The following is a 23,147-nucleotide window of genomic DNA, read 5'->3' as shown; positions in this document are numbered from 1 at the left end:
TGAGGGCCACTGATTTTACTACTTATTAAAATTTTTAGTATAAACCATAATTTTGGCTGTCCAGGCTGAAACTACAAAATCACTTGGACAGTTCATTTTCCTTCTTTTGTGCAAATGGAAAAAAAATTAAATTCCTGGGCATAAAATCATTCTTATTAAAAACAAGAAGAAGAAAAGCCAAAAAAATGCCTTAAATAAAAACATTACTGGGCAGTTGTAAGCCTTATCAACTGTCCCTTGGTATCATGAGTATTTATGTAAAATTCTTACTGACAGCCGAAATTTACCATTTCATTAATATTTGCTCCCAATACAATGAACATTATACATAAGAACATAAGAAATTCACTTCAGATTTATGACTAATGAGATGCCATCCTTTTTATTAAGAACACTGGTGACATCTCTAAGCTGTTTTAAATTGGCAACTTAGAAATGGAGACAAACGTCAGTCTGACCAGTGCTGATTTTCCACTTGTAGGTTTTATTAAATAAAAGAGATAAACACAGGGCTTTATAAGCTTCCAGGAATAAACACCACAATTTACAACAGCCATACCAAAGACACAAAGTTGGAAGGGCCGAGAAACAGATGGAGAATAAAGAGACTTGCTTAGAATGATTTTTTTCTCAATTGAGAAGATGAAGTTGTCTAGGAAATAACTTTTGACTCACTTTTATGGCCTTTATTTATTAAACTGGCCTGGGCACCAGAATACTTTTACAGCCTAGAAACTCTTATTAAAACACTACTATAAAATGAATACACTCACACACACATGAATATCCACCTGTCACATGGAATGTTTTGGCCCATTGCCTCCTACCTAAACTACACTGCCAGAGATTTTCTAAAGTAGAAGACCAGTGTTATACCAAGGTGAAATCACTGAAACTAGGTGCGGGAACTCTTTCAATCTCCACCCCTGGGATACCACACTGAAGATTAATTCCACAGAGATGCCACCACGCCACGGTATCAGATGTTTGGGGTGTTAAGTCTCTGCTCCAGCTGTTCTTTCCCAATACTCTAATATATGGTGATAAATGTTTCCTTAATCTGTACAACATTTTTCAATTACCCTCATAGGAGACCACCTTGAAGGAGCGAGTAAAAGGTTTAGTCATGGTTTCTATTTTTCTATTTGAATCAATACATTCTAGTTAAATGGACAATTAATAGGTCACTTCCAAAATAGTAGTGTATCAGTCCTGGTTAATAAACGATTCCCACAGTGGATAATGGGCCCTATGTATTCAGCAAGCCCTGTATACACTCAGCTCATCCACTAAATCCCCTTTCAGGTGGACAGGGCTATATGGGAAGATGAGCTGGAATGAGTCTATAAAAGTCAGTTTCATTCACTGCTTTATTTTTCAGCCAAGTGCTTTAAATGGTGTCCAGAAATTCACTTGGAATGTGAGACAGGAGAAAAGACTGACACACAGAGCCTCACTTTATGACCATACAAAAGGGCAACTGACCCCTGCCCGAGCCTTTTCCCTGTGCAATGGTTCCGAAAGTTCATCTGCACAGTGAAAAATCGTGGTGAGGTCGCGTGTGGCTGAGTCAAGTGAAAGTGGCGATTGGTCACGGGTCTGTCACCCATTGTGGCCAGGTCTTGGCCATGTAAAGTGCCCTGTGGGAAAGTATCAGCCCCCTAAAGAGATGCTCAGAAGCCTGCAGCTCATTAAACGGCCAGCATTTGCTGCCTCACTTGTCAGGAATCACTCTGTTGAGCAACTGCCCTCCTAAAACATTCATAAAACACATGCAGAGAGGCAACAGAGATCTGAATTCAACCACGATACAGCTCTGGACTTCAGCCTGACTCTACTCCTAGCTCACTTTTACCTGACAGAGCTGTTAACCTGAATCAATGTTTTCTCTTCGGCAGCAGAAATCCGCGTACCCCTCTGCTGGACTTCTTTATCACAAACTTGAGTCCTCCTGCCTACAGATTCTTAGTTGACCAAAAATCTCAAGAGCATTGTGAATGTTATCTCTTTTTATTTTCACTTAGACATTTTTTTCCCTTTGTGCATGTGAACGTATGTGTGCTCTTCAAGTTTCAAAGACTGTCATTCTCCCTCTATCTCAGACACTATTAAAATGACGTAATGTTTGAAGAAAAGTTCTCTTGAAAATACTTCCTACAACCCTGGTTGGTTTTCTTCAAGATCATAAGAGATGGTATTTATCTCCTTTTACAATCTTGGCAATTTTGGATTATTTTCCATGGACACCTAGTGACTTTCTGTGTCACATTTTAAACCGAATGGAAACTTTTACATAATCTCTTAGTTTTCCTTCCTTTCTTTTTTCTTCTTTAAATGAGCATCGTTCCATGTTTCAGCAAGAGCCAAGATCTTTTATATCAAATGGAAAACAAGTCACTTTCCTTGATGCGTCAGCCCTGGGTTTCAATGCTGTTAGAAACCGCTCACAATCGCACAGTGTGCTGAGGTCTGATAAATCTCTGGAAACCTCGTGAATAGGAACGCTGTGATTTTTAGCGAGGAATTAGCTCCTTGTCATTGCATTACCAATTAGTTTTCCAGAGCACATTAAATCCTGCTGCTTTGGTTTACAGAGTAACTGAGGCATTGCTGATGAAGCATAAAAACTTACTTGCAAAAGCAGTGGGGGATGCCGGGCGCCGACAGGACCCACCGCAGCACGCCGAGTAGAATGGCGGGGCGCTCAGAAAAAAAGGCTTGGAAGGCGCTGCAGAAAAAGCATTGATTGCATTGATTAGCCATTTCTTTTAGACAATATTCAAAATCCCAGTTTTCCCAAAGTCACGGGGTAAAGCCCTACATCTTCGGAGTGTTTAGTTAGCTACAATTTTTACTGGAAGTTAAGTCATTTTAAAGTAGTCTTAACAACCTAGAGGGGTGGGATGGGAAGGGAGGTGGGAAGTACATTCAAGTGGGAGGGGAGATGGATAAACCACAGCTGAGATTCATGCTGAGGTTTGGTAGAAACCAATACAAAACTGAAAAGCAATGAACCTTCAAAATAAATAAATGCATAAAGTTTAAAAGTAAATAAATAAAGTAGTCTTCATCTGTCAGAGCTTGCTGAATAACTTAATCGTGGTTTGGAAGTTATGGTATAAACACTCAAATTATCAAGACAAAACTTAATTGTTCATTTTCTGTGTGGTTATAAATAGTAAATATCAAATAGTGCTTTATTTAAAATTGCCTAGGGCAACACTGCCCAGGAGAACTCTCTGTGATAATGGACACATCCTCTCTCTCTGCGTGTCCATTATGTATCTACTTGTCCTATATGCCACTAAGCACTTGAAATGTGGCCAGTATGTCTGCATAATTGAATTCTTCATTTCAGTTTTTTAAAGTTTAAATAGACTTGTTTGTCTAGGGGCTAACACATTGAGCAGCACAGTTCTAGATACAATACTTACCAAGAAACAATTTGTATGTTACACACTTCAGTTTAGTTTTCATAGAGATTATATTACTCCACTTTTTATTTTCAGAAGGTGCTTTGAAATATATAGACAGCTAGATTCCAAAGTTGAAAACAGTTAATTTACTGAGTAACTCAATGACAACAGTGCTTTTTTTGATCACTTTTACATGCTTAAAAGTATTTGAGAATAGTAACAACATTTAATCTCAAGTGATATCTAGTTAACCTGAAAGCATGTGTGTTTATAGTATAGGGAGTTGCCATACAATTCTGCTCTGCTCACTTTATTAAACTGTGCTATTCAGAACATTTTAAATACATATATACAGAATAGTTATCATTACTTGATATATCTTATAAAAGAAATTTTAAACTCTGTTCCTCAGCAGATGGAAAAAGGCTATAAAGGATGTCACAGAATATTAGTAGCTCTCCTGTACTGAGCACTTACTATATACCCTGGTGGCTCAGACGGTAAAGCGTCTGACTGCCTGCAAAGCAGGAGACCCAGGTTCGATCCCAGGGTTGGGAAGATCCCATGAAGAAGGAAATGGCGACCCACTCCAGTACTGCTGCTAAGTCACTTCAGTCGTGTCCGACTCTGTGCGACCCCATAGACGGCAGCCCACCAGGCTCCGCCGTCCCTGGGATTCTCCAGGCAAGAACACTGGAGTGGGTTGCCATTTCCTTCTCCAATGCATGAAAGTGAAAAGTGAAAGTGAAGTCGCTCAGTCGTGTCAGACTCTTAGTGACCCCACGGACTGCAGCCTACCAGGCCCCTCCGTCCATGGGATTTTCCAGGCTACAGTCCATGGAGTCACAAAGAGTCAGACACAACTGAGCAACTTCACTTTCACTCACTATGCCAGGCTTTGGTCAAGTGTAGTACCTTAAATACAATATGTCCTTTTGTACAGTAGGGTTTAATATAATATAAACACAGGTGATATTTCCTTAGGTGGGCAACTTGCCTTTACCATCACATAACCATCAGAGTGTCTAACACATTCTAAATAGTCAATAGATTTTTGATAAATGAATGAATAATCTTAAAACTAAGAAACAGGAAATCAGGAATTAATCTTTTCCCTGTTCCTCTGATACTCTGAAACATAGTATCTTCTGTAACAGATAACTTTTAAATCTAGAGGATGACTTGAAAATAAATATTTTTACTATTCTCCCTTTATTTTCAATGGAAACTTTTTTCACTTCTTAATCATATACAGTGAATATAAATTTTGCTGCAAATATATGCCTTTTTCAAGAACAGAGTAATTTCAGACTCATATTTTAACCAACTGAGAAGCATTCATTTATTTTACCAAGATCTTTGAAGGACATATCAAAATAAATATATAGGTACATAAAATAATTTTATGGTCTCATGGTCCTTAATGCTGTCAAATTGCAAATTAACCATAATGGAGGGTCTTTTCTATAATATGGCTACCCTGGTGGCTCAGATGGTAAAGAATTTGCCTGCAATATGGGAGACACAGGATCAATCCCTGGGTTTGGAAGATCCCTTGGAGAAGGAAATGGCTTACCCACACCAGTATTCTTGCCTAGAGAATTCCATGGACAGAGAGGCCAGGGGGGTTATAGTCCATGGGGTCACAATATGATGAAAAGCTGTCAATGTCAATGGTTTTAGTTTTTTAATACCTGAGTTTTCAAGTAATAAAATGTCAATGCTACTTTGAAAACATGCCAACTAACCAAAGTATGAAAAAGAGATCTATTTTGGTATTCAGTAAGTTCTGATGCTTTTGAACTGTGGTGTTAGCGAAGACTCTTGAGAGTCCCTTGGACTGCAAGGAGATCCAACCAGTCCATTCTGAAGGAGATCAGCCCTGGGGTTTCTTTGGAAGGAATGATGCTAAAGCTGAAACTCTAGTAGTTTGGCCAGCTCATGCCAAGAGTTGACTCATTGGAAAAGACTCTGATGCTGGGAGGGATTGGGGGCAGGAGGAGAAGGGGATGACAGAGGATGAGATGGCTGGATGGCATCACTGACTCGATGGACGTAAGTCTGAGTGAACTCCGGGAGTTGGTGATGGACAGGGAGGCCTGCTGCTGCTAAGTCACTTCAGTCGTGTCCGACTCTATGACCCCATAGATGGCAGCCCACCAGCATACTGCGATTCATGGGGTCGCAAAGAGTCGGACACAACTGAGTGAGTAAACTGAACTGAAGTTCTATAAAACTTTTTAAAAATTGTCATTGTTAACATAAGTTGTTCTAATGCTGATTGAAACACCATCACAGAAATGATACATTACTTTATTTGAACTTAACATCTTATAAGAATAGGGCTTCCCAGGTGGTTCAGTGGTAAAGAATAATCTTCCTGCCAGTGCAGAGGTGGGTTTGAGTCCTGGGTCAGGAAGATTCCCTGGAAAAGGAAATGGCACCCCACTCCAGTATTCTTGCCTGGAAAATTCCATGGACTAAGGAGCCTGGTGGGCTTGAGTCCATGAAGTTGCAAAAGAGTTTGACACAAGTTAGCAACTAAGTAGCAACAATGTTATAATAATATGGCATTGTTTAGGCAGAGTTAAGAGTTACATTTTTTAATGTTTCTATGAATATATGAAGCACTTCGAAAAGTAGATATTAATATATATATAATAAAAGTTGTCTCATGTTTATTTTCAAGTATTTCTGTTAACCTACTTCACCTCAAACTAAGCATTCCATAGGTATTTTAAGTTATAGCTATTGTGCTGCTTGGCATTTTGTAAGTTGAGGTAAAAGAAAAAGGCTCAGCCATGTTGCATTTACATATGTGCATGTAAGCATCTATCATAATATTTGGAAACACACACAAAAATTTTTTTTTGCTCAATATCTATGTAGAAAATAAGTATGATATGGTGATACTATTGATATCAATATAAATTGATATCATATTACAATATGATAATATTGATATCATAACAATGCACAATAGGTATAAATTACAAATTTTACTATTCTAGCCAAAACGTTTCTCAGTTTAATCCCACAGCCCTAAAAATGAAAACAAAGAATTTTTTTTAAAGTATGGTTCATTTGATACATATACACAATGGAATATTACCCAGCTATTAAAAAGAATGCATTTGAATCAGTTCTAATGAGGTGGATGAAACTGGAGCCTGTTATACAGAGTGAAGTAAGCCAGAAAGAAAAACACCAATACAGTATATTAACGCATATATATGGAATTTTAGAAAGATGGTAATGATGACCCTATATGTGAGACAGCAAAAGAGAGATAGATACAAAGAACAGACTTTTGGACTCTGTGGGAGAAGGCGAGGTGGGATGATTTGAGAGAATAGATTGATAGATGTATATTATCACATGTGAAATAGATCGCTAGTCCAGGTTCAATGCATGAAGACAAGGTGCTCAGGGCTGGTGCACTGGGATGACCCTGAGGGGTGGGATGGGAAAGGGGGTGGGAGGGAGGGCCAGGATGGGGAACACATATACACCCATGGCTGATTCATGTGAATGTATGGCAAAAAACACCACAATATTGTAAAGTAATTAGCCTCCAATTAAAAAAAAAAAAAAGTACGGTTCATTTGAGACAAGTGTTCAATTAAATTCAATTGTGATAAATGAGGTTCTGAGATATAGGCTCTTAGTGTTAAATTTAACCAGAAAAAGTTTAATTGAACAGTTTTTTATATAATGCCATACTATTCTATCTTAATATAGTAAATCTGTAATCAAAATGACAGTTGCTACGTCTACTGTAGCAACTCCATAGTGGCTAAAAAACTACATGTGATATAACCAGCCTTAAAGTTCCCTTGTAAAGTATTTTCTCACCATTTAAAATCACCTAATTGACACACATATATTTACACAGAAGATTAGTTGATTCCTAATTTCTGCACATAAATACATCTTGTTTAAGCTGGTTTATGTGGAAATCACTGTGGAATTTCAATTAAGTACTCCATTTTTTTATGTGTTCCTACTTGGACATGAGTCAAATATTAATCTAACGGAGTATGTGATGGCCAGGATATTGAATGGTGTGAAGAAATAGCCATTTAAAACAAAATAAAAATAAAAATATATATTAAAAATTAAAAATATATATTACATTTTAATGTTTGTCAATCACATACTTTTACAAGCAGTGAGCAAAAAATGGAAACTCAAGTATGATAAAAAACAAAGTGACAAGTTAACAGATATGTTAAAACTTTAGCAAACCATTTAAGAACTACTTTGGAGATACTCTGAAATGGGCAGAAAACAAGGCAATTTCAAGACCGTGATATGCATTTCAAAGCCCATCAGTGCAATCTAGATGCAGTTACTTTATCATTTATCATGTTAGGAACAATTTGTTTTAAGCTTACCAAACAATATATATGACAGGAATGCCTAGTATACATAGGCGCTAGACTGGCTATGAAGTTAACACTTGCTATTTCATTTATTAATATTCATCCTCAAATGGGCATGCATCTGGATGTGATGATGACTGTTCTCAGCAGACAAGGGAAACACAGGTATTTTAGCATAATATGTATTAATAGTTCTTAGCCATGAGAGAGGACGTCAGGCACACATACTGGCAGTTACTTAGTAAGAGGCAGACATTTCTGTATCTCCCCAGCTTTCCATAAGAGAAAAACCAATGGCTTTCCCCATGGGGGTGGGGGGAATGCACACTGTTGGGTCCTGCAGCAAGATGCTAGGTTCTCTGAGCACACCACTTCAGGATACTCCAAATTTTGTATTCTGCCAACAAATCTGCCTTCTGGGTTCTGTGGGAATCTGTTTCAAGTTACAAACAAATGATTTAAAATTTCTAGAACAAAACTGTCTGAATCCAAATGACTAAACTAGCTTATTCAGAGAAAACTTTGTGAACTTTTCACTTCTTAATCACATGTTCTGACTTATCTGAAAACACAGAATCAAACTATTAATTATTTTGAATGTTTAATTAAGATGGGAACTTAGAGCCAACTTAATAGTGAACTGGCCTGATTTTTTAAAACCTAACTAGATGGTTCTGTGACAAAAGCACCCCATAGTCAAGGATGGTTACAAGCCTAGTTACAGAGAAATTATTTTCAAAATTCTGTGGTCTAGAAAGCAAGCAAAACATTTTATCGTTTTTTTTTTTTTTCACTTTCTTTACCAATGGAGAACAGAGTGTATCAAATAGGGTGAAACCATATTCTTTTTATTGTCATAGCAAACTGTGGTACTAACTGATGCAGGCTGACATTTCAAAAGAAGAATCTTAAAGACCACTAATAAAACCTTCAAATAAATTTCAGGAACCACTATGATGCTATGCCGACTGGGCAGAACATTTGAAGAAGGATGAGAAAAAGAGAAAAGGTTCCAAGATGTCTTACAAAGGCAACCAAAGGATCAAAACATACCACTGGGAAAGAATAACAGGGAATTAAATAATTTCAAAAGGATGATTTTAATGACCTCCTTCAATTGCTGGGTATATGGGTACTGGGGATAAAGAAATCTAAACTTCTGACTTTTACATATGACACAATTGAACAGACTCTCTTAAGAGGACCCCCCCCAAAAAAAAAATCTCTAAAGAATGACAACTATCTGTCATGAGTGATAAAACCTAAGAAATATCACTTTTTGAATAAGGTATGATTTATTTTATCACACAAGCTGGAAGTAATTCGTTTATGTGATCCACATGCAAACATGCCTTCCATCACAAGACAAAGCAAGTTAAGTCATCCTCTACCTTTCTGCTCATCAAAAAATGACAGAAGTCCATTTTTTTTTTTTTTTGCTTTGAGTATTTCAGAGACAGAAAGCAAAGGTCTTAATATTCTGGTACAGTTCATGAGAAAATAAATCAAGTGCAGTGTCTACTTGTTTGATTCTGTCCTTTTAATCCCATGCAAATAATATTTACTATCTATCAAGTGCCACGTAATGCATGTGTGCTGGGATGACAAAGATTACAATAGGATAGCTTCCCTCCCTGGAAGAATTTCTAATCTTAAATGTTCCATAACTTACAGATTTGATCAAATAAATGAAATACAAATATTTCCATACTCCAAATTCAATTTTGTTCTATAAAATCTGAGGCATTTCCCATGGCCATAAGATCTTAAAAAAAATTAGTACCGTGTGTTCCCCTAACCACTGTTTGCCAACCCTGAATACACATGAGAACGATCTAGAGTGCTTTTCAAAGGTACAGAGCCCGAACCCCACAGCAATTGGGTTAAATCAGGCTGGTAGGAGTGGGTCCCCCAACATACTATTAATATTTTTTCAAAAGTTGCACACATGATTACAATGTATAGTCAGCATGAGGCCACTGAATAGAACACAAAACAATGCCTGACACACAGCAGGCCCTCAATAAATGTTAGCCTTTATTCCTACCATTATTACACAATTTGGGATTGATTCTAAGACAACAAATGAAAAGAAGCAGCATGGTTCAGACCTGCACTAAAACATAATAGCAAGTAAAAAGAAAAGAGTATTGTCAGGAAGCCTCTGTCAAGAAGGCTTTAAGCAGGAAAAGGAAACTTGACTGGGAAAGCATCTGAATGGCATAAGAAGAGAAATAAGGCATTCCAGGAAAGAAAGCTGGCATGAAAAAAAAAAAATAAAAGAAGGCAAGGATGATGGTGACACACAGGGCAGGTTAAGATCAGCCTGACTGCTGGACCAAGGAAAGATGTGAGCATTAAGAATGTGGTTGGACGCCCCAACAATCATGTCAGCACTATTTACTAAATCCAAGGCATGAAAGCAACCTAAATGTCCACCGACAGATGAATGGATAAATAAGATGTGTGTGTGTGTGTGTTGTCCTAAGTTGCTTCAGTTGTGTCTGACTCTGAGCAACCCTATGGACTGTAGCCTGCCAGGCTCCTCTGTCCATGGAATTTTCCAGGCAAGCATACTAGAGTCAGCTGCTACACACACACACACACACACACACACACACACACACACACACACACTGGAATATTACTCAGCCATTAAAAAGAATGAAATAATCCCATCTGCAGCAACATGGATGGACCTAGAGATTATCATACTAAGTGAAGTCAGACAAAGACAAATATTATATAATATCACTTAAAAGTACAATCTAAAAAAAATAATACAAAGTTATTTACAAAACAGAAATAGTCTCACAGACATAGAAAAGAAACTTATGGTTACCAAAGGGGATAGCAATAGGGAAGAATAAATCAGGAGCTTGGAATTAACAGATACATACTACTATCCACAAACAGATAACCCACAAGGACCTTCACTGGGAAATATACTCAATGTTTTATAAAAATCTGTAATGGGAAAGAATACGAGAAACAAGATATATATAAATATATATTTATGTATAACTGAAAAAAGGAATGTGGTTGGAGGAGCTAAAGGCAGCTGATAGAATGAAGATCTTAAAGGACAAACTGAATATTTTTATTTGATCTGATAGTCAAATAGGGATAAACTTGATGATACAATCAGAGCAACTTAAAAAAAAAAATCACCTAACTATGATGGATGAGCTGTGGTGGAATAACAAGGGACTCTATGGAAGGATCCTGCTGTGGTCATATGTTGTGGCAAGAGGTAACGACCAGTTGTTTGGACACTCCCACTGGCACCTTCTCTGCTATCCTCACAACACCAACAAGTGTCTGGAGTCTGGCTTCTCATCAAGCTGGGGTACCCTGAAATCACAGTTCACTGCAAGCATCAAAGGATGCCAGAACAGCTCACACTTGAGCACCCCATAAACAGCCAGCATCCTTGTCTGCTATGTGAGTCCATGGACATCCATCTTGGGCATCCAGCTCAGCTGAGCCCACAGATGACCACAGCTGACTTCTAACTGCAATGAGATTCCAAGTGAGAACCACCAGCTGAACCTAGACAGCCCAACAAACCGTGAGCAAAAATAATCAATTGTTCCTCTAAGTGCTGACATGGTTTCCTATACAGCAATACCCCTTTTACCAGTATGCATTTTGTTTATGGCGGAATGGTGGAACTCTGTCTTTTACATCTTTCCCTGTATGTTACCAACAGGCTTTTGAGATGTGTGGCTGAAAGTCCCATGGTGAGCCTATCACCTGTGCTCCTTTTGAAATGAGACTCAAAGCAGTTACACGAATTGCTTAGGATTATATAATCAGTCATTTAAAGATCCTGACTTGAATCTAGGTTTTAAAATTAAAGAAATGCTGCTAAAACCAGCTCAGAAAACTATATATTATTTTTAAATTGACTCAGTATGCATTTTTGCTTTGGAGAAAATTTTGGCAAACTTTTGCTATAAAAGGCCAGAGAGTAAATACATTAGGCTTTGCAGGTCACGTGGTCTCTGCTGCATCTGTTCAATCTGTAGTGCAAAAGCACCTATAGAAATTTAAAAAAAAAGAAACATGCAAACAGAAATGACTCTTTTCCTGCTTTGAAGGATCAGACTGTCTTTTGGTTTCAGACCCAATATAACTCTAGAGTAGGTTCAATACTGGCTTCCCTGGTAGCTCAGCTGGTAAAGAATCCGCCTGCAATTCGGGAGACCTGGGTTTAATCTCTGGGTCGGGAAGATCCCCTGGAGGAGGGCATGGTAACCCACTCCCATATTCTTGCCTGGAGAATCCCCATTGTCAGAAGAGCCTGGTGGGCTGTCGTCTATGTGGCTGCAGAGAGTCAGACACGACTGAGCAACTAAGCACAGCACAGGTCAACACACCTAAACTCAATCTAGTCCTAGATTAGTCTATTAAAAAATTCACCAGGGCTTTGCTGGTGGTCCAGTGGTTAAGATTCCCCTGCCAATGCAGGGAGCACAGGTGTGATCCCTGGTCCCGGAAGATCCCACATGCCCTGGAGCAAACAAGCCTGTGCGTCACAACTACTGAGCCCACAAGCTCTAGAGTCCACGTGCTCCACCAGAGAAGCCACCGCAATGAGAAGCCTGCGCACAGCACCTAGAGAGTAGCAGCCTCAGCTCACCACAACTACAGAAAGGCCACATGCAGCAGCAAAGACCCAGTGGAGCCACATAAATAACTCTTTTAAAAAAATTCACCAGCCTTCATGGGTTTTATTTCCTTTTTTTTTTTAACTTTATTTTACTTTACAATACTGTATTGGTTTTGCCATACATCAACATGAATCCGCCACGGGTGTACACGTGTTCCCAATCCTGAACCCCCCTCCCACCTCCCTCCCTGTACCATCCACCTCTGGGTCATCCCAGTGCACCAGCCCCAAACATCCTGTATCCTGCATCGAACCTGGACTGGCGATTCGTTTCTTATATGATATTATACATGTTTCAATGCCATTCTCCCAAATCATCCCACCCTCTCCCTCTCCCACAGAGTCCAAAAGACTGTTCTATACATCTGTGTCTCTTTTGCTGTCTCGCATACAGGGTTATCGTTACCATCTTTCTAAATTCCACATATATGCGTTAGTATACTGTATTGGTGTTTTTCTTTCTGGCTTACTTCACTCTGTATAATCGGCTCCAGTTTCATCCACCTCATCAGAACTGATTCAAATGTATTCTTTTTAATGGCTGAGTAATAATGCACATAAATCTTCTCAAAGAATAGCTATTTCCTTCATATAATTTAATTTTAAAAGTATTAGAGATTTAAATTTTTAAGGAACAAGAAATTTTGAGCACTCTCCAGAGGACTGCTATGCTGTGTGTGCTTAGTTGCATCCAACTCTTGCGACTCCATGGACTGTAGCCTGGCAGGCCCCTCTGTCCACAGGATTCTCCAAGCAAGAAGAGGACTGTTAGGCATGTATATATTGTACATGCTATTTCTGATGGCCACAGAATTAATGAAATCAAGGTAGCTATGGCATGCATGGTGTCTGAACATGTGAAAGAAAAGGGAAAAACCGAGTTCATCTTTGGAATATTTAAGAATAAGAAGGCAATTAAATATTTTAGCAATATATAGAAAAAAGACCTGATTTCTTTTCCCTTTCCTTTTCCCAGATGCTTTGATTCTTAAACAAAAGTTTAAAAACTTATAGAGACTTTTTGATCTCTGACTTCAGAGAGAATTTTAGTGCCTTAAGTTTACTGTTCATATAACTCACAAAAAGAGTGTGCCCCTGAAATATTCCCAACTAATAGCTGGCTGACAAAATGAATAATGCTATTAAAAATAAAATCAGTTATGGTAACTTTATATAAAAGTGATGAATCACTCAGCATTGCCAAATCAGGTACTGACTGGAGGCTAAAAGGAATGAAAGGGAGAGATTTCATTAAAAGTGGAAACATTACTGAAAGTAAAATAAAAATATTTTGGAATAAAATATACAAGGGTCTGGTAAGCACATTAGACATTAAGGCAAAAATCCAATTTTTTACTAAGAGTGTAAAATGGAAGCATGATCTAATGAAGTCTTAAAGAAGGAGAAATTCTAACAAGCATTCCTACATAGAAATCATGCTGTTTCTTTTTACAATTTGCCTTTTTGTTTCTGACAGAGTCCAGGTGTATTTGAATGAAAACAAAGTTCTTTAACTGAGTTAAAAATTATGTACCTTCACTGTGGAAAAAATTCACAGTAATAAGGTAAAAAAAAAAAACTTTATTTGGTGCCTCTGTTAGCCCATGATTAAGTGGACAAACACTATTTTTAAGAACCACAAATCAAATCTCCCCAAAAGATAGAATAAGATAGATTCAAAAGTTATGGATGATATCAACAAAGGAAATAGGATGGCGGAAAGTAGGCTGAAGAGTAAATACGGTATTTACCTCCCAATTCTAACATAAGAACACATTTGTTTAAATATCTGAAAGATGATAACATTTTTGCTTCTGTAAAAACTTTCATAGCAAAGAAGCTCAAAGTATTTTACCAGTGCAGCTATTACCTATATTGGTTCCCTTACTTTCGAGTTGCTACAATTTCTATCACTGTCCAATGACAAAACTACCCATGAGATGTTTTTGTACAGCAAAAAGAGACTATTTATGCTGGGCACAAGGAGAGAAAGGAGGTGGCACACTCCAAGAGCAATACACCGGACTCTAATGTACAGTGTTGGGTTCAGTATCTGAGCCACACTGATGGTAAACAAACATAGCTAAAATCACGGTTGACAATTCCTTTAAACTGTCCAGAACATATGGTGTCATACATCTGCAACATATAACAACATTTAGCACCCTTTGGCATCCTGATGACTCTGAACTCTCTAGATCCTCTGATTACTTCTGCTTAAATCCGTACACAATTTTCTGGGCATTCAAACCACTGTGCCTCTTAAAATAATCCCCAAATCCCTAACGTGAGTAAGAGGTAAAGGGAAAATTCTAAAATGTTCCTACTTGCCTCCTGGATTTACTCCTGTTTTATTATTAAACCTCAATAACAAAGCTTCAATACATGTGAACAGATTGAGATTTCTTGCTTTTAAAACAAAGTAGAGAAGCATGTTTTAGTGACTGGGAGAGGGACAGATACTAATGTCAGAGGCAAATAAGATGCACATAAATTGCTACCATTTTGTAATTCCAGCTCAAGACATAGAGGCAGTGTGGTTTTCTCAATCCAAAACGGGAAGTAAAAAGACTGTCTATTAGTTCAACTGGTCCTCTGAACTGCAAAACCTTCCTGAACCTGAAGAAGGTTATGAAGTTTGGGACCATACAGCAATTTATTCAGAGCTGATTCCTTATAAACTATGCAAAAGTTATTAATATGTTAATATAAATCCAAATATGTTAAGCAGCTTATTTAAAAAACACAAGTGTAATAAGAATATTGTTGGGTATTATCTACAGTTCCACCAAAGGATGTTTTAGGGTGATGGTCTGAGCAAGGAACTACTAGCATGGGCCCCATCGTTATCCTCTTCTGGGTCCCCCCTTGCCTTTGTCTTGGTTCTGGGTCAGCATTATCAACAGTCAAGATGCCATGATTTTAATTTGCCAAAACAAAGCTAGAACGTAGCATTAGCTCAAATAAATAACAAACTCTAGCTTCATAACTTAGATCACAAAATGTTCAGCTGGACTGGAATCCTCACCTAGAATACAAGATGCTCCATTTTCTCTTCCCTCCTCAAAGTGCCTAAGGCGTAAGAGAAGCTATTTTATGTCACACTTTCACTATATCTCAGGGAAAACGGAAAAAAACTACCAGTTGGGACACAAAATACAAGTGTGGGTAGTTTAAGACAGAGTCAAGATTAATAAGTAAATAGTAGCTGGGACTGTGAGATGGACAAGAAAATCAGAGTGCACATGAGGTATTAATAGTAATAAGAAACTTAACAGTACCAGAAAAAATAAGATGGATCTGATTCTACGCTTGTCCTACTATATGGTACAACCTACTGGACAAAATTACTTTTAAAAAAAGGACAGTTTAACTCAACTCTTCAGAATAAAAAATTGCTTGCTAATCCTTTTATATGCAGCACAAGAAGTAGATTTAATAATCACTAAATTACATTCAGGAAATTATCTTTATTTCAAACATTATCTAAAATGTTTAAAATAACAAATGTCACTGAAAAGCAAGGCTATTTGTTCCACTTTGAAGAAAATAGGTTGCATAACTAAAAGAAATTTTAAATTGTTCAGATTTTTACATTTTCAAGACCTTCTTTAACATACAAAAGCATGGATATCTGAATCTAGTACAATAGCCATCAAATGATGACATTAACGAACTTCTGGGGAAGGATCTCTGATGATTATTAGGATTTACTTGACAAACCTGATTTCCACCAATACACTATGACATCCAAGCTTCTTTTTCACATACAACGTCTGTAGGTGAATCTACTCACTACCTGTTATCACATTAAACATGCCCCTCCCAAATCTTGGAGAATGTGCTCTGATTTTTAAAGTTTTTAAACTACTCTATATACACAACTTGACAACATATAGCTATGGAGTGTTCCTTTTTTTTTAACTCTAAATACTTAAAGACTTGCCGATTTTTACGAATGAAGCACAGACAGCTAAATTTCATTCATAATCTGTAAATCTGTGTTACTGTTTAACTGTCACATCTTTCAGACACATAACGAGACGAAGGGAAAGACCAATTTCCTATGGGCTCAGATATAGCATCCCAATTTGATTTATTATGAAGATACATGTAATTGGTTATCCCATAAGCCCTCATTAGTTCCTATTCAGTGAAAAACTAGTGTAAGGAATATTTGGGGCAATAGTTTTCTCTTTCACAAGATCACAGAATTTGGGGCAATATTTTTCTTTTTCACAAGATCACAGGTTTTTAAATTGATACTTCAGACAAAAAAAAGTTAGCAGGTGGAATAATCATTGTAGAAAAAATTGGCCTATTATGAGGATTAAAGCAGCTAACAATTATGAAAATGCTTGGTAAACCATAAAGTAGGACAGAACATGGACTGTAAGCTCCACAGGGGCAGAGACGGTCATCTGTTTTGTTCCCTGATTATCCCAATGGCCTGGAACAAAGTCTGGACACATGGGAGACAGTCAGTAAGCATTTGCTGAATGAATGAACTATATGGTATAATTAATAGTGGGTAACAGAAATAATGAAGCAGAAATGCATGCAGTGGCATAAATCCCCTAGTTAAATGGTGCTGTCTTTCACCAATGCACTTAAAAACAACTCTGAGGCTTTCTTACTCAATATTTAGACTAGTGCATTCAACAAATTAAGGTTGAGGGAAAAAACGGGTAATCAATACACTGAAATCATTAAAAGTCACATTCGGTGATCCACTAAGTTAATACACAGAAGATCAGAACCGGTTGTTCACTGATGTTTCAGAAAGAAATACTGTTATCGTTCTAAAAACAGTACCTTTTCTAAATCTCCTGTCTACTCTTTATAGAATGTCAATCACTATTTCATCCTCATCTAATTTTCAGGTGATAGCGAACATTGTCAGCACTCATTATAACTTCATAACTCTACACAGTACAAAAGAATTCCCACAACATTTGGCAGGACAAGAATCTGTCATTTGGAAGGACAAAACCGGAGCAGTGCTCACAAAACTGTTTTCTCTGTCAAATTATTAAAAAATGCACAAAACTGTTTTCTCTGTCAAATTATTAAAAAGTGTTTTTAAGTATATTCGTGGGCACAAATTTACAGGGTTTTAATTTTCTTCTTAAGATATTTTTCGAGTTTCAAAAATTAAATGCACTCTTTACAAGAATGATTTTTTAAAATAAAAAGTTATTTGTTCAAATAAAAATTAACCTCAGAAAGCATCAAATCTTCAATAAGGACTGAATAAAATATTAGGAGATATATGGGCCTAGAGCTATATTAAAATACTTCAAAGTGAAATTTAAATTCTCACATTCTCAATTATTCCAAAAAGCATTTTTGCATTTTGATGTTTCAATAAGGGTACAGAATGAATATGTTCTTGAAACCAAAAAGAATGTAGTTATACCCTTTACTGAATAATTGCAATATTCTGAATGAAAAGAGCAGGTATACAAAATAATTTCTCAGAGTTATTGAAATATCTGTATTTGCTTTGCATTTGGTTTACTTAAATCTAACTTGTAAAATCTACAAAGGTTGAAATTAGCTTTTTGGAGTAGCCAATCATGATCAAGAGCAACTTAAGAATCCTTGAAAAGTGACTTCTATGAACATAATGCCAAGCCATCAGAAACCACAGAAATCACTAAATTTTCTTGAAAATGTTACTTTTATGAGACACTATTTACTAGTGCTTGTTTAAACGGACCTGCTATATACGTTTCTAATTTTCCAAATACTTCAAAAAGGAGAGAGTGGCCCAGATTTCCAAGGCACATAAACTTTGCCTTTAACTGTATTTGTACCTCTCCCAGGGTGCAAAAATGCTGCTTAGAATTTAGGTTTTACACCGTGTGAATGAGACCGGTGCTCATATAATTATATTTGTTCCATTCTGTTAGTAACCATTTCAAACTGAAAGACCAGGACAGGTTCTAAACATGTTCAATTCTATAAAGTCATTAGCAATAAATTTGATCTGGCAGTTTGCTGGGACAATGAAATCTGCTGAAAAAGCGTCGATTAGTCATTCTGGACAAACCCATCAGGATTAAAAGAATGAATTAAGATCGTCTAAGGACGCAGCCAAAAAAAAAAAAAAATTAATCCGACTGGATCTCAGCTTTTGAGTCACTAAGACGCTTTTTCCCTTTCTCAAGGCCAACTTCGGCAGCCCCTCTGTAAGTTTTAGCTAACATAGAATTAAACTGTCCGCATTCTCTTCCCAGTCACAACACTTCGGTTTTATGCGGGAATTAAAACAAGCAAACCAAAACAGCTGGGCTAAATTCTCATTTATTTGATGAACATCCTACTCCAGGCGCCAATTCAACTGTTCTAGCTCAGCCGGAAGAAAAAGCCGGCGTCGATTTTCTTGCGTCTTAGCGATCCAAAATTTAAGAGTGGAGAAAGCCAAAACTTGGCGCAACTCTTTTTCCAAAGATCTTTGCGCGTGTTCTCCAACCGCCCCGACCGACGCTAAGGTTTGAGAGGCAAAAGCCCCCAAAGCGGGAGCGCGAGGCTCTTCAAGCCAAGAACTTTCCAGGGAGCGGGTATCTCTCCGCCTCCGAGACAGAAGCGGGCGGGTAGAGACGCTGAATTTTGGAAACCCAGTGGAATTGGTCCAGCGAGCCCAGAGATCTCGGGAGCGGGGCTGAGCTTTCGGCTAAGGCCTGAGGTGACTTCAGGATTTCTCCTGAAAGGCCTGAAATTCAAGGTAGCCCTACCACTTGTAGAAAGAAGAGGGGAAGAGGAAGCTGGTGGGATGAGATGGGGAGGAACGTCACGATTAGCGGCGGTCCGCTCCTCACTCCCGAGGCCGCATCTCCACTGATGCTCTCGGAAGCTCGAAGCCCGGGCGGATTCCTGAGCACTGGGGCGGGTGGGCCCGCGGCCCGGGAGGCGCAGCGCGCGGCTGGGGAGGGGAGGACGGGCTCACCTGGGGCTGGTGGCTGGAAGGCACAGTCCGGGTCCCCCGGAGCCCGGCCCGGCAGCCGGGCGCCGTCCGCCGAGGGGCTGAGCACTTGAAACGCCCACCGTGTGCCGTAGGGCGCCCCGCCGGGGCTGACTGGTTCTGGCGCCGGGCACAACTTGAGGGGAACCGGGCTGGCCGGCAGGGGCCGGACCTGCGCGCCCGCGCCGAGAGCCGCTGCCGAGCCGTGGTGCTGGGGCGGCGGTAGTCCGAGCGGCGGGGCGCCCCCGGCCCGCAGCAAGTTCTCGATCAGGAAACTCTTGCCCAGGTTGCCAAAGCCCGGCGCAGCCGGGAAGTTCAGGAGCGAGGAGGAAGCCACCACGTCCCAGTAGGCGCCGGCGTGGGCCGCCACGGCGCTGGGGAGCATGATGCGCGCCGGGGCCTCTGCGCGCTCGCCTCCCGCCGCGCTGGAGCACGCTCAGCCGGCAGAGGAGGCGAGGGCACCGGGGACCCTGGCGGGCTGGGGACGATATTATTTATTTGCGCTGAGCGTTGTTTTCTTAAAGGCGGGAGGAGTGAGTGTGGGAGGGGGGCTGTGCTTTTCCCCCGTCTGCGGCGTAGGCTCTGAGGACGCTGGGGGAGTCCCTCCCGCTGTCTCTGCAGATCCGGACTTTTTTTTTTTTTTCCTAGTAGGCTGGAAGGTGTGTCCAACCCATCCATTCGTGTCACCCAGCCCACAAAGTGACAGACGCGGCCAACAATAAGGGCAACCCGAGAGTCCGAGCTTTGGCGAGGGGAGGGGACGCGTAGCGGGAGGAGGAGGGGTGCGGGGGCGACGGCATCCCGGCCATAGTCCGCGAGCCTGCGCAGCCCTAGGGGAGCTTGGAGCCGGGCACAGAGCGCGGGAGGCGCTCACATTTGGAGAGCGCTCGGCAGACCACCTGTTGGACGACCCCTGGCTCTCCGGGGTTGACGTCACTTCGGGGCCACCAGTGACTCGTGACACGTGAATGGGAGTCACTAGTGTCCTGGAGGGGTATAACCATCAGAGAAAGTCACACGTGTTACTGAGACGTGCCCATGAAAAGACACGTTTTAAAGAAGGCGTTGTTTGTGTATGAAATGTGGCCCCTGTTTGTTTTTAAGAGGAAAGGAAATGAGGTTTTTTTTGGAAGACCCTTAACAAAATTTCTCAGTTTCCAGCAATTCATTTCCAGTCACTTTTTTGGTAAGATTTGACTTAGGAGTCACTTTAGAAGAGGTGATCTAATAAATTTTGATTTAGGAAAGGGGATCTTAGTTGGAGTTGATTAAATGGCAAATAACAGGTGCTTGGGTCAAAATTCCAGGAAGAAAGCCGCCACCAAAGCAAAGGTGGCCAGGGACCCTTCAGAGAGACCAGGGTGAGAACTCTGAATTCCTTAGGATTACAGCTACTCTTTTTTTTTTTCCTAGAAATGTGGTTATTTTTCAATTTATTAACAGTCTGCTAAATAGAGACTGGACAGATGAAAAAAGCTTGCGTGTCTTTAAATGTTCTAGTTAACCACAAGGCAGCTTCATTTTGGAAACTATCTTACCTTGTTAATAATAAGTTCAAACTGTGACTTCTGTCAATTCATACTTCCCACTGCCTCTCTCCTGTGCAAATTTAGATGCATTTATTTAAAATGTGGTTTTTAAAGGATGTCTTCAAAGTTTGGGATCACATGTATTGTTTTACTTTTTACCCTGAGAATAATTTTGTCCCTAAAATGTTGGCCAGATTTGTTACATAGATTTCTTCTTGAAAATTCACCCGGTTGATTTGTGTTTCATTTACATTTGGTATGTCCAAAGATTTTTAAAGGCCCACAGCCCCACGTGTTGCCAAATGAGAGAGAGATTACTGGCAAGCCTGGTTGCTGCTGCTAAGTCCCTTCAGTCGTGTCCAACTCTGCGTGACCCCATAGACGGCAGCCCACCAGGCTCCCCCATCCCTGGGATTCTCCTGGCAAGAACACTGGAGTGGGTTGCCATTTCCTTCTCCAGTGCATGAAAATGAAAAGTGAAAGTGAAGTCGCTCAGTCATGTCCAGCTCTTAGTGACTCCATGGACTGCAGCCTACCAGGCTCCTTCGTCCATGGGATTTTCCAGGCAAGAGTATTGGAGTGGATTGCCGTTGCATATTACTAATATTCATTCACTTACTGATTGAGTCAGAGCATTTCATGTATTGAAGAAGGCAATGGCAGTCCACTCCAACACTCTTGCCTGGAAAATCCCATGGATGGAGGAGCCTGATAGGCTGCAGTCCATGGGGTCGCAAAGAGTCGGACACGACTGAGCGACTTCACTTCACTTCACTTCATTTCATGTATATTGAGCCCTAGTGGTGGTCCTGGGAATATATAGAGAAGAGAAAGATCTAGTCCTTGCTTTGTATTAATAATTCACAGCCTAGTGAGTCGGAAAAACAAATGACATCTGAAAAAGGACTTGAAATTTGGAGGGAAAAGTGTGAGAAAACTTCCAGAAGTCTCCTCTACTTTGAGTCTTAAAAGTGAACAGTGGTTGGAAATAGGGTGTGAAGCAGTAACCTTTGAAATTAGCAAGGAATAGAGAGATTACATCATCACCACCATTCCCATATCATAGCCACCGTTTATCCAGTGTTTAATGCATTAAAGCTGGATTGAAACTCAACATTAAAAAAAAGACTAAGATCATGGCATCTGGTCACATGCCTTCATGGCAAACAGAAGGGGGAAAAGTGGAAGCAGTGACAGATTCTCTTGGGCTCTAAAATCACTGCAGACAGTGACTGCAGCCATGAAATTAAAAAATGCTTGCTCCTTGGAAGGAAAGCTATGACAAACCTAGAGTGTGTGCTAGTGTGCTCAGTTGTGTCTGACTCTTTGCAATCCTTTGGACGGTAGCCCACCAGGCTCCTATGTCTGTGGGATTCTCAAGGCAAGAATACTGGAGTGGGTTGCCATTTCCTCCTCCAGGGGATCTTCCTGACTCAAGGATTGAACCAGCATCTCCTGCATTGGTAGGTGGATTCTTTTACTAAGCAAAAAAAAAAAAAAAAATCAATCTTTATTATGTAATACCTTTAAAATTTAAAGATTTGATTTCCACAGCAAATCCTCACCTACCTTAGTTAATATGCAGCTCTGTAAACTTGAACTCTTTGCTTCAAACCAAAAAAATAACTTGATTCTAAGTGACTTGGGCAAGAGGCTTTACATGGAGAGCAAAGAGAGGCAGAAGCCTGTTTGTGGATGATTGAGGGTCCATAGAAAATAGGAAAGTAGAGATTGAAGAAACATGAGGAAAAGCTAAAGAAAGTCATGGGTTAAAAGAAGAGATGACTATGTCTATATGATGATAAAAAAGAGGTGCTAAGGACAAGAGGCTGAAGGTTAAAAAGAGATGGGGCCGTTTGATGGAGCCAAGAGAGGCGATGAGCCCAGCACAGGCTGAGTGGGCTCTTTCTCTCCTGGGAAAGAAGTACTCCAGGTCCCAGGCCCATTGTTATGCAGCCAAGTGGGGGATGAAAGACTGCCTTTCCCAACATTTATCTTTATCTTCAATTAACACCAGACCTTTTTTAGTTAGTACAATGGACATCACAAATTATTTTTCAGGAGATCAATAAGCAAGTGTTTAAGATGTGGAGGGAATCCTTTACACCTTTACATGAAAGCCTGTAACCTCCACAATGGAGTGTAAGGCTTAATTCTGAACCAGTCTTGTCTTCA

At 39.7% G+C, this 23,147-nt stretch overlaps 1 protein-coding gene across 1 annotated transcript in view; it reads right to left on the bottom strand.

The window, feature by feature from the left end:
- LOC120861346 (homeobox protein DBX2) overlaps window positions 1–19,828 on the bottom strand; it is a 36,600-nt gene extending 16,772 nt beyond the window's left edge. The window contains exons 1-2 of the mRNA XM_040236993.1: window positions 19,429–19,828; window positions 2,633–2,728 (exon numbers count right to left, since the gene is read on the bottom strand). Coding sequence (XP_040092927.1) covers window positions 2,633–2,728; window positions 19,429–19,828 — 496 coding nt within the window. The remainder of the gene's footprint in view (window positions 1–2,632; window positions 2,729–19,428) is intronic.
- Window positions 19,829–23,147: the final 3,319 nt, after the last annotated feature.

This window comes from Oryx dammah, unplaced genomic scaffold (assembly GCF_014754425.2).
Source record: "Oryx dammah isolate SB20612 unplaced genomic scaffold, SCBI_Odam_1.1 HiC_scaffold_11232, whole genome shotgun sequence".
NCBI lineage: Eukaryota > Metazoa > Chordata > Mammalia > Artiodactyla > Bovidae > Oryx > Oryx dammah.
The sequence above is the reverse complement of the archived record's forward strand: the minus strand, read 5'-3'. Positions and strand labels throughout refer to the sequence as shown.